General features: G+C 38.9%; 1 protein-coding gene across 1 annotated transcript in view; it reads right to left on the minus strand.

Moving 5' to 3' along the window:
- Positions 1 to 17,636, minus strand: part of LOC138978212 (uncharacterized) — a 448,901-nt gene that overhangs the window by 6,426 nt on the left and 424,839 nt on the right. Inside the window, exon 6 of the mRNA XM_070350877.1 lies at positions 9,060 to 9,280. Within this exon, the coding sequence (XP_070206978.1) occupies positions 9,060 to 9,280 (221 nt within the window). The remainder of the gene's footprint in view (positions 1 to 9,059; positions 9,281 to 17,636) is intronic.

Raw genomic sequence — 17,636 nt, forward strand, 5'->3', positions numbered from 1 at the left:
ATGGGATAGAGCCACTTGTTTTTTTTTAAATTTAAAAAAAAAATGTTTTTTACAATTTTATTCAAATAAATAACAACAATCAACAATATCTCATACAATGAATTAAATACAACTTATCGAGTACAACAAGCTAACTTTTTTTGACGTTTTGTTCTTCGAACACTCACACAAAAATGCTTCTTATCTGTAACTGCCTATTAAAAATACTTTCCAACGGTAAAAACGAATTTGTTTTTTTTATATATAGATACACAGCTGAAGTTTCCTTTCAACCCCAGCTAGTGTTTTTCCTTTGGCAGAAATTTGAAAGTCATCAACAAAAAGAGATTTGTCAATGTCAGACTTGACATTTTTAACGATGTTGTTCACTTTAATGTTAAAAAGTATCGGGGATAAAATACTCCCTTGAGGAACTTCCATCTCCTGACCAAAAGAATCGGAGAGGGTGGAACCTACTCAGACCTTAAACTCTCTTTCAGCAAGAACATTTGAAATAAAAATAGGAAGGTTCCCATCAAAGCCTAAGGATTTCAAATCTGATAGAATACCGTGCTTCCATGTTGTGTCATATGCCTTTTCCAAATCGAACAAGACGGACACGACATGGTCTCCGCTTACCAAAGCGTTACGAACAAATGATTCAAAACGAACCAAGTGATCGGTTGTGCTTTTATGTTTTCGAAAACCGCATTGGGTTATGTCCAAAGCACCATTTTTTTCTAACTGCCACAGCAACCTCTCATGCACTAGTCTCTCCATCGTCTTACACAGACAGCTGGTTAAGGCTATCGGCCGATAATTATTTGGGTCCGAATGATCCTTTCCAGGCTTCGGAACAGGAATAATCATGGCCTTTCTCCAGTCGGGAGGAAAAGTACCGGTAGACCAGATATGATTAAAAATGGTTAAAAGAACTGTCAGGACGTTTTCAGGTAGATGATCCAAAAGTTGGTAATGGATATCATCCGGTCCTGAAGCGAAGTCATTAGATTTTAAAATGGCGTCCTTTAACTCGGTCAACGAGAAAGGGGAGTTGTAATCTTCCAAATGTTCAGATTCAAAGGAAACGGGTGTCTTTTCAGATTTATCTTTAACTTTTCTAAACTCTTCAGAATAGTGTTCTGAAGAAAAGTTGCGATTTATTGTTGAAGCTAAGATATTGGCCACGTTTTTCTTTTCGGTTATCACTCGACCGTGTTGTTTTAGACACTGGATAACCTCTCTGCGATTTTTCCCTTTAATCTTTCTAATAATCTGCCATACCTTCCTGCTCGAGGTTTTAAAGTTGAGTTTGGAACAGAAGTTTCGCCAAGAGGCTTTTTGACTCTTTTTATATATATAACGGCTTTGAGCTCAAAGCTTTTGGTGAGCGATTTTATTGGCTACTGTAGGGTGTTGGAAAAAGTGGGGTAGAGCTCGTTTGCGTATGTTATTGACAGCTTCACACTCCTCGTAAAACCAAGGTGAGAAACCCTGGAAATTAACCCTTTTTTTAATTTAATTTTTTTATTTTTTATTCAGTAAACTAATATGTTTAAATAAATAAATAAATAAAAATAATCATAACATACATTTATTCCTAATGTTCAGCTCAGTTTCCAATAATACACCCAAATCTAACTTTTTTCCCATATTTACATTTTCCAATAGTCATTTTGGTAATTAAAATACAATAATTCACAAAATAAATATAATCATTTTTCAAACTTTCCCTAAAATAACCCAAAAATACATTTTCTTCATTCAAAATGATGGCAACATGTATTTTCTTATAAACAAAATCTTTACATATTTTCCAAACCTTCATCACCTCCTGGAAATTAACCTTGAAAGTGGGAACTTCGGAAGCAAAGTTGCCAGCTACTCGGTATGCACGAGCTAAATTGAACGCCGAAGTAGTGGCTTCGACAGTCCTGAGGTCAAGGTCGAGGAAATTGGGGGAATCCCAATTAGTGCGCATGCGTTTGTAAACAGTAAGGTTGGCGACCAGAAGAAACAAATCTCATCGCGAGGTCGTAAATGGGCGAACGTTGTTCGCGCTGTAGCTTTCACTAGTTGTTGTTTCTGACTGGTTGAACGAAAGGGTCGGTTCAAAGCTGTGATGATTGTCTTGAAATTGAATGACTGTCAATAATAATGATTTTGTTGACCAGAATGTTGGGGAGAATAAAAAAAAAGTTGTATATGTGGTAGCGAAGTTGGTTATGTTAAACCTCTTTTTCACATTTAGTCAAGTTTTGACTAAATGTTTTAACATCGAGGGGGAATCGAAACGAGGGTCGTGGTGTATGTGCGTGTGTGTGTCTGTGTGTGTGTAGAGCGATTCAGACTAAACTACTGGACCGATCTTTATGAAATTTGACATGAGAGTTCCTGGGTATGATATCCTCAGACGTTTTTTTCAGTTTTTTTGATAAATGTCTTTGATGACGTCATATCCGGCTTTTTATGAAAGTTTAGGCGGCACTGTCACGCTCTCATTTTTCAACCAAATTGGTTGAAATTTTGGTCAAGTAATCTCCGACGAAGCCCGGACTTCGGTATTGCATTTCAGCTTGGTGGCTTAACAATTAATTAATGACTTTGGTCATTAATAATCTGAAAATTGTAACAAAAATATTTATTTTATATAACGATCCAAATTTACGTTCATCTTATTCTCCATCATTTTCTGATTCCAAAAACATATAAATATGTTATATATATATATATACGACTTGTGTCTGTGTGTCTGTGTGTCTGTGTGTGAGTTCGCGATGCACGGCCAAAGTTCTCGATGGATCTGCTTCAAATTTGGTGGGCATATTCAGGTAGACCCGGGACAGGACACAACCTGGTCGATATTTCAACACGTGCTCTCAGCGCGCAGCGCTGAACCGATTTTGGTTCCACCTCAGCTACCCGGGCCCCCATACCGACACACCAAAGCCGCTACACCACATCACAACGCCAAAAATCTCGGTGGATCTTTTTCAAATTTGGACACCGTATTCAGCTACACCCCGGACACAATATCATCGATGAGATATTTCAACACGTGCTCTCAGCGCGCAGCGCTGAACCGATTTTGGTTTTTGTGTTCATTTCACCATTATAAGTAACTCTTCCTTATCTTCTCCAGGTTTTCAGCGTTTACCTCCCTTCCTTCGTATGGTGCACTATAGTATGAGTGGGGCATCTTCGGATATTCCCGGCGTTCTGTTACTATTTTTAGAAGGTCACCGCAGTGTCCAGAACGTAAATTGGACCCGTAAATTATCCTCACTGTAAAAGTGCAAAGGTCGAATCAATTTATAGCCACGCGAAAAATACACTGTCATCTATCTCTCTATATATACGGCTTCTCTGTGTTTGTGTGTGTGTGTGTGTCTCTCTCTCTCTCTATGTGGGCAACACCTGTGGATTGTTCAGTTCTGTTTGTGATGTGGTCTGGCGGCTTTTGTGTATTTGTATGTACTGGCCTACCTTTGAGAAGCCATAACAGATCAAAAGGGCTTAGAGATAAGCTCTAAATTGCTCAATCCTGTTTGAGTGGAGTTCGCCTCCAAAGGTGATTAACACGGTTACATTCGTCGACAAGGATGGGACTCGATATGGTCAGGAATGGCATTATGGCCACTGAATCATTTTCGTGCTGTTCCCATTCCACGAATCTGGGAGGGACCTAAGCTTGGCGGGTCCATTGTTCGGACCCGGCAAAGCCGGCGTACGGCTCTAAGTATTTCATCCCGGCGAAGCCGGCTACCCGGCGAAGCGGGTATTCCTCTAGTATGTTATATTTGAATTAAAAGCAAGCTCTGAAAAATAAAAATATAAAAATTATGATCAAAATTAAATTTTCGAAATCAATTCAAAAACACTTTCATCTTATTCCTTGTCGGTTCCTGATTCCAAAAACATATAGATATGATATGTTTGGATTGAAAACACGCTCAGAAAGTTAAAACGAAGAGAGGTACAGAAAAGCGTGCTATCCTTCTCAGCGCAACTACTACCCCGCTCTTCTTGTCAATGTCACTGCCTTTGCCATGAGCGGTGGACTGACGATGCTACGAGTATACGGTCTTGCTGCGTTGCATTGCGTTCAGTTTCATTCTGTGAGTTCGACAGCTACTTGACTAAATGTTGTATTTTCGCCTTACGCGACTTGTTAATGATTGTGTTTCGGTAAAACTGATTTGTACAAAAATAGTTTGGTTAGAGCGAAAGTTTGGGTTACTGGTAAATTTGAAAAGGCAGAAAACCATTTTTGGGGTATCAATTAGATATAAGGTGTAGTGAAAAGAAGATAAGTTCAGCGACTTTCATATTAATTGGGAAAATGTGTGTCCGAAATTTTAGGAAAGATACATTGTTGTACATAGGTTTTTGTAAATTGTTTGTCCTCGTTAATTGTGAAGAGGGTGTATGTTTATATCAAGTTGAAAGTCAAGATTGGATTTGTTTAGCCTACGTGCGTGTGTGTGTGTGTGTTAGTGGGGGGTGTGTGTGCACACACACACAAACACACACCGTCGCACACACACGCACGCGCACGCAAACAAACGAATGAAGGAACAGACGCACAATTATACCAGCACGCACGCACGCGCACACAGGCAGGCACGCAGGCACTCGCAAAAATACATACAGACACATACACACGTACACACACACCCCTCCCCCACACACACATGTGCGCGGGTGCACGCAAACAAACGAATGAAGGAACAGACGCACAATTACACACACGCAGGCACTCGCACAAATAGACACAAACACATACGCACGCACGCACGCACACACAGACAGACAGAAAACACACAGAAACACACCCCTCCCCCACACACACATGTGCGCGGGTGCACGCAAACAAACGAATGAAGGAACAGACGCACAATTACACACACGCAGGCACTCGCACAAATAGACACAAACACATACGCACGCACGCACGCACACACACACACACACACACAGACAGAAAACACACAGAAACACACATACACACACACACACCCCTCCCCCACACACACATGTGCGCGGGTGCACGCAAACAAACGAATGAAGGAACAGACGCACAATTACACACACGCAGGCACTCGCACAAATAGACACAAACACATACGCACGCACGCACGCACACACACACACAGACAGACAGAAAACACACAGAAACACACCCCTCCCCCACACACACATGTGCGCGGGTGCACGCAAACAAACGAATGAAGGAACAGACGCACAATTACACACACGCAGGCACTCGCACAAATAGACACAAACACATACGCACGCACGCACGCACACACACACACAAACACACACATAGACAGAAAACACACAGAAACACACATACACACACACACACACATACACACACATACACACACACACACACACACACACACACACACACACACACACATACACACACACACACACACACACACACACACACACACATGCACACTCTCACACAAACACACAATCACACAACGACGCCCATTTACACAGAAACACCCCCTTGTATAAGCGGGGATGAAAGAGTGGTGGCCAGTGACCCAGAACGAACAAAAGTCAAAGCTGGCAACTCAGGTTTGTGTTCAGGGAAGTTTGCACGAAATGCACGCACGAGATACGACTTTTCATTCATTTTATATTTAGTCAAGTTTTGACTAAATATTTTAACATCGAGGGGGAATCGAAACGAGGGTCGTGGTGTATGTGCGTGCGTGTGTGCGTGTGTGTGTGTAGAGCGATTCAGACTAAACTACTGGACCGATCTTTATGAAATTTGACATGAGAGTTCCTGGGTATGAAATCCCCGAATCTGTTTTTCATTTTTTTGATAAATGTCTTTGATGACGTCATATCCGGCTTTTCGTGAAAGTTGAGGCGGCACTGTCACGCCCTCATTTTTCAACCAAATTGGTTGAAATTTTGGTCAAGTAATCTTCGACGAAGCCCGGGGTTCGGTATTGCATTTCAGCTTGGTGGCTTAAAAATTAATTAATGACTTTGGTCATTAAAAATCTGAAAATTGTAAAAAAAAATATTTGTTTCTAAAACGATCCAAATTTACGTTTATCTTATTCTCCATCATTTGCTGATTCCAAAAACATATAAATATGTTATATTCGGATTAAAAACAAGCTCTGAAAATTAAATATATAAAAATTATTATCAAAATTAAATTGTCCAAATCAATTTAAAAACACTTTCATCTTATTCCTTGTCGGTTCCTGATTCCAAAAACATATAGATATGATATGTTTGGATTAAAAACACGCTCAGAAAGTTAAAACAAAGAGAGGTACAGAAACGCGTGCTATCCTTCTTAGCGCAACTACTACCCCGCTCTTCTTATCAATTTCACTGCCTTTGCCATGAGCGGTGGACTGACGATGCTACGAGTATACGGTCTTGCTGAAAAATGGCATTGCGTTCAGTTTCATTCTGTGAGTTCGACAGCTACTTGACTAAATATTGTATTTTCGCCTTACGCGACTTGTATATTTAGTCAAGTTTTGACTAAATATTTTAACATCGAGGGGGAATCGAAACGAGGGTCGTGGTGTATGTGCGTGCGTGTGTGCGTGTGTGTGTGTAGAGCGATTCAGACTAAACTACTGGACCGATCTTTATGAAATTTGACATGAGAGTTCCTGGGTATGAAATCCCCGAATCTGTTTTTCATTTTTTTGATAAATGTCTTTGATGACGTCATATCCGGCTTTTCGTGAAAGTTGAGGAGGCACTGTCACGCCCTCATTTTTCAACCAAATTGGTTGAAATTTTGGTCAAGTAATCTTCGACGAAGCCCGGGGTTCGGTATTGCATTTCAGCTTGGTGACTTAAAAATTAATTAATGACTTTGGTCATTAAAAATTTGAAAATTGTAAAAAAAAATATTTTTTTCTAAAACGATCCAAATTTACGTTTATCTTATTCTCCATCATTTGCTGATTCCAAAAACATATAAATATGTTATATTCGGATTAAAAACAAGCTCTGAAAATTAAATATATAAAAATTATTATCAACATTTTTTTTCGAAATCAATTTAAAAACACTTTCATCTTATTCCTTGTCGGTTCCTGATTCCAAAAATATATAGATATGATATGTTTGGATTAAAAACACGCTCAGAAAGTTAAAACGAAGAGAGGTACAGAAAAGCGTGCTATCCTTCTCAGCGCAACGAATACCCCGCTCTTCTTGTCAATTCCACGGGCACTGCCTTTGCCACGGGCGGTGGAGTGACGATGCTACGAGTATACGGTCTTGCTGCGTTGCGTTGCGTTCAGTTTCATTCTGTGAGTTCGACAGCTACTTGACTAAATATTGTATTTTCGCCTTACGCGACTTGTTTCTTTTTTGGGGACTTTCATTTGCGTTAGCTCGGTTTGATATGAATAACCGAAGAAAAGCCCTGCCATTTTGCACTGAGAAACTTTGGAAGTAGCGTGTTTACTTCTCGGTCTCGCTGTAGTACATTTACCCTCACTTACTTCCTCGTTTGCTTCCAAAGTAAGCTCCTTTTACGTCACATGCATGCGAAAGTGAGGATGTACTTCAAAGGTCGCTCAAAACTTTGGAAGTAGTCGCAACCTACCCTCAGTTACTTCCTCGCTTTGCTTCGAAGTAAGCCCTTCTTCCGGCCCATGCATACCAAAATAAGGCAACTATTTCCAAGGTCACTCAAAACCTTTGAAGTTGTCGCGAACTTCCTCCATAAGCATACGGGCCCAGGAGAGGAACAACTATTGCAATAGGAATGTCTATTTTGTGAGATACCGGTGACTGCAAAACACGCTGTAGCTATTTAAAACGTTGCAACGTGAAAGGGTCTATGACTATGTTCGTTCCCCTTCAGAGATTTAGGTAAGTCCGTCCCTCTTGTTCCATGTGGGGTTACGTTGTATAACAGCAGACTGACCGGAAGACTCTGGTTAAGTTATACGATAAAGAAGAACTCGGTTTGATAATATTATCTTAATAATATCATATTATAATGAGTAGATCGAGTTTCTGGTTGTCCTGTTGTTTGAGGTTTTTCAGTAAAAAACCTAATGACATCGGCAAACACGATATTTTAAAAAGTCGGTCGTTTTGCCAGAAATGTTAGATATTGAACGACCCATGGAGGTTTGTCGGATCGTATGCATTATCTAAAATGTTCAATGTTCAGTAAACTAACATTAGAGCCGGCAACCACTTAACTACATGTATAGAAAACAAGAGATTATTTACTTAAATAATGAATCGTTCAACAACAACAAAAAGTATTATTTACTAAATAATGAATCTATACCGTATTGTCCGCTAAACAATTTATTATTTATCCTTGTTCGCAAAATAATGCATTTTTTGAGGGTCAAATCTTCTCACGTTAATTAATTGTGAACATACACTTCTGCCCTCTCGCGGCCGAAAAACACAGCGGCGTTCGTACTCAACCCATCGTAAGGTTGATTTTCTGTCGCATGTAAAACAACACTTGAACAACAAACACAACAACAACAACAACAACAACAACAACAACAACAACAACAACAAGGAAGAGCAAAAAACATCAATTTCTTTGTGTTTCCCCCCTCCATTTTGAATGGGCGATAGTCCGTTTTCAAGGAAGGCAAACACCCACGCGTACGTCAAACAGACTAGGCAAAGCAGTGACGTCCCTTGCGCTCGACACTTTCTGAGTTCGGAGATTTTGTTGTATTCAAGGACATACATTGTATTATCATGTCATGTTTCGTCGGAACATTAGCAATTTAGAAAAATTCATAATCATTTTAAGGGTCGGCATGCATTTTTAAGTAGAATTGCATGTGTTCGATTGTTTAATAGCGATGGAAAGAGCGTCTGCTCTGGTTGAACCGAAACCACGTGTGCCGTTGTTGTAAAAATATTCGATATTGTACGACTTCTGTAACAAAAGGGACCGATCAACATAATAGGCATGTGTGAGACTATCCCATCGCAACCCGCGAATCCTCCGACATGTCTTTGAGAAAAGCAATATTATTACCTATTCACGAGAAAGAATGACAATAATTATGCCCAAAACGTACCTGACTTATAACTCCCTCTTCTCTCAGCTGTTTCCACGCAGAGTCGAAGTCCAGCATTAGATCTATGACCGTCGAACCAAGGTCGCTAATTGTGTATTCAACAAGCTTGTTTTTTTCTTGCAAAGTACTGTCCCTAGATGACGTTGGAGTGGCATCCCTCACAAAAGACGAAGCTTGAAAGTTGTCACACATGCCATCATGAAGAACTATGAGCAATCCACCTTAATACAGACAAACAGTTGAAAAGTTAAACATATCAAGGTGTTAATGATTGACGTAATTAACGATTTATTTTGGGTCATTGTTTTAAATTTCACAGACAGTAACAGTTCAAACCCATGCCCCTTTTAGTGTACTTTTAACGAACCGTCAAAGCCAAGTAACACGGGCATTTCTCCGTTATCAATCCAAAAATAAAGAATCCATTTTAGTTGTATTGAATTAAATTGAATTGAATTGAATTGAAGCACTCCTTAAAAAACTGTTGCTTAGTACATGTATTTCTGAATGTGTATAAAAGGGGGCGTTTTGGATGTCGAACTAGTGAGAACAATGATTGGTCTATCAAAAAACATTCCTTGTCTCCTCCCCAGACGGGTCCGATAGAGAGGTACCAGCAAAACAGGTGATGATTGGACATGTACCTCTGTCCTTTTTGGACAAGAAAATCCTACAAGGAATGAGATCTCTTAAAAATCAACATCAGATCCAAGATCATTGCAGAGAGAGACAGACACGGCAAATGGCAAACTGACAAGGTGGAAAACCGGTAGGCGTCTGCTCTACATCGACGTCCCTTCCGCTCCGTTCGAGGTCTTGCAGTTTAAGGCAACTATATTCCATATTGGGATGACAGAACGTTGTCTACTTGAGTGGCTGCTCTTTGGGCTACGGACTTGGCTTTGTGTGAAGGACTTTGAGTTTGGAATTGTGAATTTGTTAATGGATTGAGTTGGTTAAAGGCACAGTAAGCCTCCCGTAAACCATCACAGATACTGTCAGACTTTTACACACAGTACAAACACCCTTTCATTCAAACACTCACCGCTTGAGAACATCCTAGGTGCCCTCCGTGAAGAGCGAGCAATTTTCAAAGAATTTATTTTTGCGTGGTTTATCTTACCCCTGGTGGTTGACGGTTCAGAGAAACTGGCGCTAGGCACAAACGTCGTCTGCTATGAGAAAGACGTTCTGCATGACACGTTTCCGGGCTTTTCTTTTTTCAAACTTCCAAAACTTCGAATTGTACTGATCTTGTCTTGATAAAAAAAAATTATGTTGTGTAACAAGCTGTCAAATTATTACTTAGTTTTAAAAGTTAGGTCTAGCACCAAAACGAGGCGCCTGATTTTCCGTTCGCATAGTAAACGAACATAAATTCTTTGAAAATGTCTCACTCTCGACAGAAAGCAGCGGGGATGTCCCCGTTCGGTGAGTATGGAAGTATGCTAGCGCTGTCTAAAGAGGCTCGGGGAGCTCAGTGATGGTTTACGGGAGGCTTACTGTGCCTTTAACCTCATGGGTCGGTATGGATCGTGTACGTGTAATCTCGTTAAATACGAGAGATTTGAAAAATAAATTAAAAAGAAACGCAATGTTTACCTTTTTACAGAAGCAGAAGGTATATATAGCCTGCCTGCAGGAAACACACATAACAGAACTAGACGTGTCTGTTTGGGAAAAACAGTGGGGTGGAAAGATGTTTTATAGTGAAGGAACGCACAACAGCAGGGGAGAACTTATTCTTGTTTCAAAGCACTTTGCATGTGAAGTGAGCTTATTGAAGAGTTATGATAGAATATTAGTGATTTCCGTAAAAAATAAGATAAAGAGTATATTGTAGTCAATATGTATGCTCAAATTGTAAGTCAAGAAAGAGTAAAATTTGATGATAAGTTGAATTCAGTGTTGTTAAAGGTACTGAACTTGTCAAATCCAGGTGCACGGAGCCCCTGGGGCGTTTAGTCATACCTCAGGCAGCTATCCGTTAGAAGAACTACCAAGTTTCATTGACTTGCACCCAAAGAGTCAAGAACTGCGATTTTTTTACGAATTAATTTCGGACTCTGTCCCGGCTGGTCTTGACATATTTTTGGATCTAAATTTAGATCAGGTAGATCACATCATGCACAAAAAGACACGTCACTAGCAAACTATGTCAGACATCATCATGAGTTTGTGTAAAACAAAATGGAGGCCGGAATCACTCAGTTGAATCGAACTCCGACCAAACACCACGTAATAACTAGGTTAATTTATGCACTCGCGTAAACAAGAAACTGTCGAGCTTCACAGATGTCGTCGTTGGGTAGTTTTGGGTTTGTTTTACTACCATAGGAGGATTTTTTAACTGTAAATGCACTCAGCTGCAACAAAAACGCAAAACGAAGGCTGTGAGCTGCACTGTGCCTTTAAATGTGCACATTATGCAAGAGTCCTTTTATTTGCAATGGGTTGGACGATTGTATGAAAAGAAGAGAGACGATTGGACGTATATACCGCTATGGTTCCTGTGACATGTTGTTTCAGGGTATGGTTGTTTTGATTACCAGTAAGGAATTGAATTTGACAATGAATGGAAGCCCATTTTGTCAGAGGGTAGTGCGGACACATTTAAATTATAAGATTAATTTGGAAAAGGTTAATATATATTGATGTACACAATTTTTATAACAAGATTTTGTCGAGTAATGATTTGAATCGGTATAAAGGGAAAATGTTGTTTTATTCCTATTGGAAAAAAGCTGGAATTGAAAGAGTAAGCGATTTGTTTATAGTTGAAGAAAAGAGATTAATGTCTGTAGCAGAGGTATATTATGCAAATTGGAAACAGTAATGCAAATATTTTATTGGATTATTGAGCATTAATAAATGCATTACCCAAATTATGGATTAATTGGATTGAGAATAAACATATTGATGTACATACGGATAAGCAGTTGTTTGATGGTAGCTTGTATATGAAAACAATAAGCCAAATAGGAAAAATGATAGAAAAAAAGTGTAGATACTGCTGTAGAAAAAAACCTTGTGCATATAATATTTGGTTGAGGAAGTTTGGTGTATAAATAGATAAGGAAATTTGGTCCTTTGCCTGTGTTTCCAAAGAAGTGAGGTTAAGAGAATTGCAATGGAAAATTGTACATAACATTTATCCAACAACTATTTTATTATGTAAAATGCAAGTGAGAGAGAATAATAGATGTTGTATATGTTGTACAGAAGTTGATTTTGTTGAACATTTTTTAATGAGTGTTTACCTGTAAAGTTGTTTTGGTCTAAGATAGAAAATTGGATAGAGGAAAAGATTGGATTAAGGGTTAAGTTTAAAATGCAGGATATAATATTTGGGTATCAAGACACAAGTTGTAGTAGAAAGATGAGAAATTTTGTAAATCTCGTAATATTGATTGGGAAAATGTGTGTTTGTATTTTTAGAAAAACAAATTGTTGTGGATCAGTTTTCGTAATGTTTAAGTTTCAGATATTAAGTAGAACAACTGAATTGTAAATAGAAAATGTATTTGTGTAATTGTAAATAGAAAATGGCCTTTATTTGAACGGGTAATATATGTTGTGAGTCCGATAAAAAAAAAAAGATAAAAAAAAGACCAATGAAGAAGGATGCTCGCCGCCTAGTCGCGTAAGGCGAAAATACAATATTTAGTCAAGTAGCTGTCGAACTCACAGAATGAAACTGAACGCAATGCAACGCAGCAAGACCGTATACTCGTAGTCCACCGCTCACGGCATAGGCAGTGAAATTGACAAGAAGAGCGGGGTAGTAGTTGCGCTAAGAAGGATAGCACGCTTTTCTGTACCTCTCTTTGTTTTAACTTTCTGAGCGTGTTTTTAATCCAAACATATCATATCTATATGTTTTTGGAATCAGGAACCGACAAGGAATAAGATGAAAGTGTTTTTAAATTGATTTGGACAATTTAATGTTGATAATAATTTTTATATATTTAATTTTCAGAGCTTGTTTTTAATCCGAATATAACATATTTATATGTTTTTGGAATCAGCAAATGATGGAGAATAAGATAAACGTAAATTTGGATCGTTTTATAAAAAAATTTTTTTTTTAAATTTTCCGATTTTTAATGACCAAAGTCATTAATTAATTTTTAAGCCACCAAGCTGAAATGCAATACCGAAGTCCGGGCTTTGTCGAAGATTACTTGACCAAAATTTCAACCAATTTGGTTGAAAAATGAGGGCGTGACAGTGCCGCCTCAACTTTCACGAAAAGCCGGATATGACGTCATCAAAGACATTTATCAAAAAAATGAAAAACAGATTCGGGGATTTCATACCCAGGAACTCTCATGTCAAATTTCATAAAGATCGGTTCAGTAGTTTAGTCTGAATCGCTCTACACACACACACACACACACGCACGCACATACACCACGACCCTCGTTTCGATTCCCCCTCGATGTTAAAATATTTAGTCAAAACTTGACTAAATATAACAAGTCGCGTAAGGCGAAAATACAATATTTAGTCAAGTAGCTGTCGAACTCACAGAATGAAACTGAACGCAACGCAACGCAGCAAGACCGTATACTCGTAGCATCGTCACTCCACCGCCCGTGGCAAAGGCAGTGTCCGTGGAATTGACAAGAAGAGCGGGGTATTCGTTGCGCTGAGAAGGATAGCACGCGTTTCTGTACCTCTCTTCGTTTTAACTTTCTGAGCGTGTTTTTAATCCAAACATATCATATCTATATATTTTTGGAATCAGGAACCGACAAGGAATAAGATGAAAGTGTTTTTAAATTGATTTCGAAAAAAAAAATTTATAATAATCCCAGCGAAGCTGGAGGTATCCTGTGAACGCTATACTGTAATCGATTTGAGAAATGTGCATACGGAATAATACATGATAAAGAAGGATTCTTTGTGCCCGAAAATGGGCCACAGTTGGAGATGGAAGTTCACCAAAAATTGGGACCATACTAACAAAAATACGGTGGGTAAAATTGGCGCCCCCATTTTTTGAGCAAACGCCACCCAAGGCCGCTTTGGACGGGTAGAAATTCCGTAGTTTCCAAGTCTATGGATAAAGCTCGCGTAAGAAGAATACGTCACGGTCGAAAGTCTTTGACGTCAATTAATGCATCATGACGTCATGCCTCCCTGTAGTCTTTCTCTCTCGCGCGGTGTGTGTGTTTGTATATGACTAAGTGCCAAAAGGTGCGCACGAAAAGCGGACAAAGGGGCTAAAAAATAAAAGTTGACAAACACGACTGATATTGTGATTTTTGTTAAGACAACAGATGCTGGAACCCAATTACGAAAAGAAAAGATAAATTTACTCAAATGATTTTACAAATAACGATAATTTTGTTCGTTATATCATTCAAAACGGCACTGAGTCATAGCATTAAGGTTATCTCGCACGTTTTTAAAGCTAGGGCTTTGAAACTTGGCACACAACCAAAGTATAATGACCTCCAGGTATGGTGCACATCACATTAAACAACATTGAATTTCAAGGTCACAGCGAGGTTAAATTTCCTTTGCAAACTGGAAAATTGTCGTTGTCACGTCTTACATGTTTTAATACTAGATCAGTTAGACTTTACATACTTCACATACTTTCAGCATTTTTATAAAACCTCATTAAAAGTGACCTGCTGGTTAATCTTTGTCAAAGTTCAAGGTCACAGCGGGGTCACATCTGGTCCAAATGTGGAATATTTTCAATTTATTCAGCGCGTTTATAGCACGAGCTTTGAAAATACACACAGTTCTAGTGTATAATGTTCACACACGATTAAAGTCTGGTTGAAAAAGTCAAGGTCACAGCAGGGTCGCGTTGAGGTCAAACATATACATTTTTCAATGAGGTTTTCTCATATGTTTTTGAAGCTAGGGCCTTGAAACTTGGCACACTACGCAAGTTAATTAAACCTCATCAAATTCCAAGGTCACAGTAAGGTTAAAGATCCTTTCAGGATATTTTCTAAAAAAGGTGACCGCCTGGTTAATGTTTGTCAAATTTCAAGGTCACAGCAGTGCCATCTGGCTTAAAATTTGAAAAATTATCAATTTCTTCAACTAGTTTTATAGTGTTTGAAGTCATTCACACATGATGAAAGTCTGGTTGATAAAATCAAACGTCAAGGTCGCAGCGGGGTCGCATTGAAGTCAGACACATACAATTGTCATTTTCACGAACGCCTTTTAAGCAACACCTTTGAAACTTCACACATTCCAAAGTTTTGATGTTGTTTGGTTATAATCAAAGTGTGGTCAATTTCCATGATTGAGAGCATTCAGAGGGGTCAAGTTGAGGTCACACAAAAAGTGATAATCTTTATAAGACTCACGTTTGCTGCTATTGCTCACTTGACATTGGTGAAAGTGCTTATTTTATAATTGTTGATCTTGATGTTTTGACCAATTAATATTACCAGGATCAACCGTACCAGATTTCAAAGTCCAGAAGTTGTCAAACCTCAAACCTGTTGGAAGTTTCAAAGATTTAAGCATCAACAAATTTCTATTTGATTTGACCTTAAATAACAGATTTGACATTAAATCTTAAAACAGATCAACCAGACTTTGGTTTTATATAAATTGAAGTTCAATACAATTTCCTTTTTTTTTTACCCACACGAGACCCTGCTATGACCTTCACATTTCTCAAGGATCAACCTTGAATTCTCCATGTTGAACAATCATTAAGCAAAAGCGTTGTTTGAAGTTTGAAGGTTCTAGCTTCAAAAATCTCTGAAAAAATATGTTTCATCCGTTTTCTGAACCACATGTGACCCAGCCGTGACCTTGAAATCTGACAAGGGTCAACAAGACTTTTACCATGCATGGGGGCGATTAAACCCCAAATGTGTGTGAAGTTTCAAGGTTTCAACTTAAAAAACGTCTGAGAAAAATATACATTTTCCTTTTTGGACAATGTGTTGCACGCAAGACAACACGACAAACGCTCGTGTTATCATTCTTTTACTTTAAGGTCGATTTGCGTGCCCGCTCTTTCGCTAATCTCAATTAAAATTCATCTTGGAAGTTCGGTTTTATTACGCTTTTAATTAAGAAGATTAAACTAAGACAACAAATAGTTAGTTTTACCCATTAAACTCGATAAGGTAGTGACATTTTATGTTGAACGCAAGATGGTGTCGCACGCAAGATCTGAAAAGATGTTGACGACATAATTTCAACACTTGATAGCGCATTCGTGGTTCGTGATTTCTTCACAAATTTTGAACACAGAATGTGTCACGTGGTTCCGTAGATGAAGTAGATCTTTGTACATGTAAATTTTGTTTTTAAAAGAAAATAACCGTTAATTACCGAACATTTTGTCGCACGCAAGATATGACGAAATTTTCAAATCGTTTTCAAAACTGCTGTTCAAAAGTTCTGCAGTCTTTGCTGGATTACTTGAAAGACAGCAGTTTGATACACCGTTATCGCTTGACGTGTCGACATCAATTCCAGAGTTTTTGAAAAAGAAATTTAGTAAATATCTGCGATTGAAAAATGTATGCCGTGATGACGACACATCTTGCGTGCGACACCTTAAAATTCGGTTATCGAAAAAAAAAAATTCTCTCGAGATTTAGATTTGACGTTTGGTCTCGTCTGTAAAGCGATGTTTCAGGCATTCAATCAAACTAAATGCAATTCATTTGTGCTTCTTGTTATTTTTCTGTGGCATATTCAAAACACGAGGTATCACGATGTCCGTTTTCAGATGGCCGGTTTTGGCGTTATTTTTGACTTTAAACAAAGATAACTTCAAAACCGTTCAAGTCAGACACACGAAATTATGTCCACTATCTCTTCGCACATTCATCCACACACACACCAATTTTCAGCAGACACACGTTTTTAGAAACATTTTTATTGTAAAACAAAGTCGTCTTCTGTTCTGTGAGCACCTTTTGGCACTTAGTCATATATGGAACACGAAGAGGGTCAAATGCTCGAGCAAGTACTCGCGCATTTACTCGAGCACTTTCGAAACTGCTCGAGTAAATGCGCGAGTACTTTTGAATCGGAGATTCCCGAGTTGTACCGAAGTCATTGGTTGGGTTTATTGAAAACTTGACCCGGAAAATTTACTGAAACGACGCATCTGTAGTCGTCATGGAGGCGGGAAGGGCGGTCGCTGGGATTATTAACGATCGCATCAGGGAATTGGCGGACAGACCTACTGGGATGGTCGATCGGTAAGTATCAGTGTACTTTTAAATTCAAATTGTTAACTTTTTTGGCTTTGGCTCATTAATTATTGAAATCATGTAAAATATTTAGAAAATATGCCAAAAAGATGACTGTTCCGCGACAAGTTTTTGCTTTACCCGCTCGTTACTTCTCGGAAATACGCGAGAAAGTACTCGCGCATTTAAATGCGCGAGTACTTTGAAAGTGCTCGAGCAGTTCTGAAAGTGCGCGAGCAGTTTGAAACTGCTCGAGCATTTTCAAAAGTGCTCGCGCATTTCCTCGAGCAGTTTCGAAAGTGCGCGAGCATTTTCAGAAGTACTCGCGCATTTACTCGAGCAGTTTCGAAAGTGCTCGAGTAAATGCGCGAGTACTTGC

The sequence above is a fragment of the Littorina saxatilis genome, linkage group LG10, assembly GCF_037325665.1.
Source record: "Littorina saxatilis isolate snail1 linkage group LG10, US_GU_Lsax_2.0, whole genome shotgun sequence".
Taxonomy (NCBI): Eukaryota; Metazoa; Mollusca; class Gastropoda; order Littorinimorpha; family Littorinidae; genus Littorina; species Littorina saxatilis.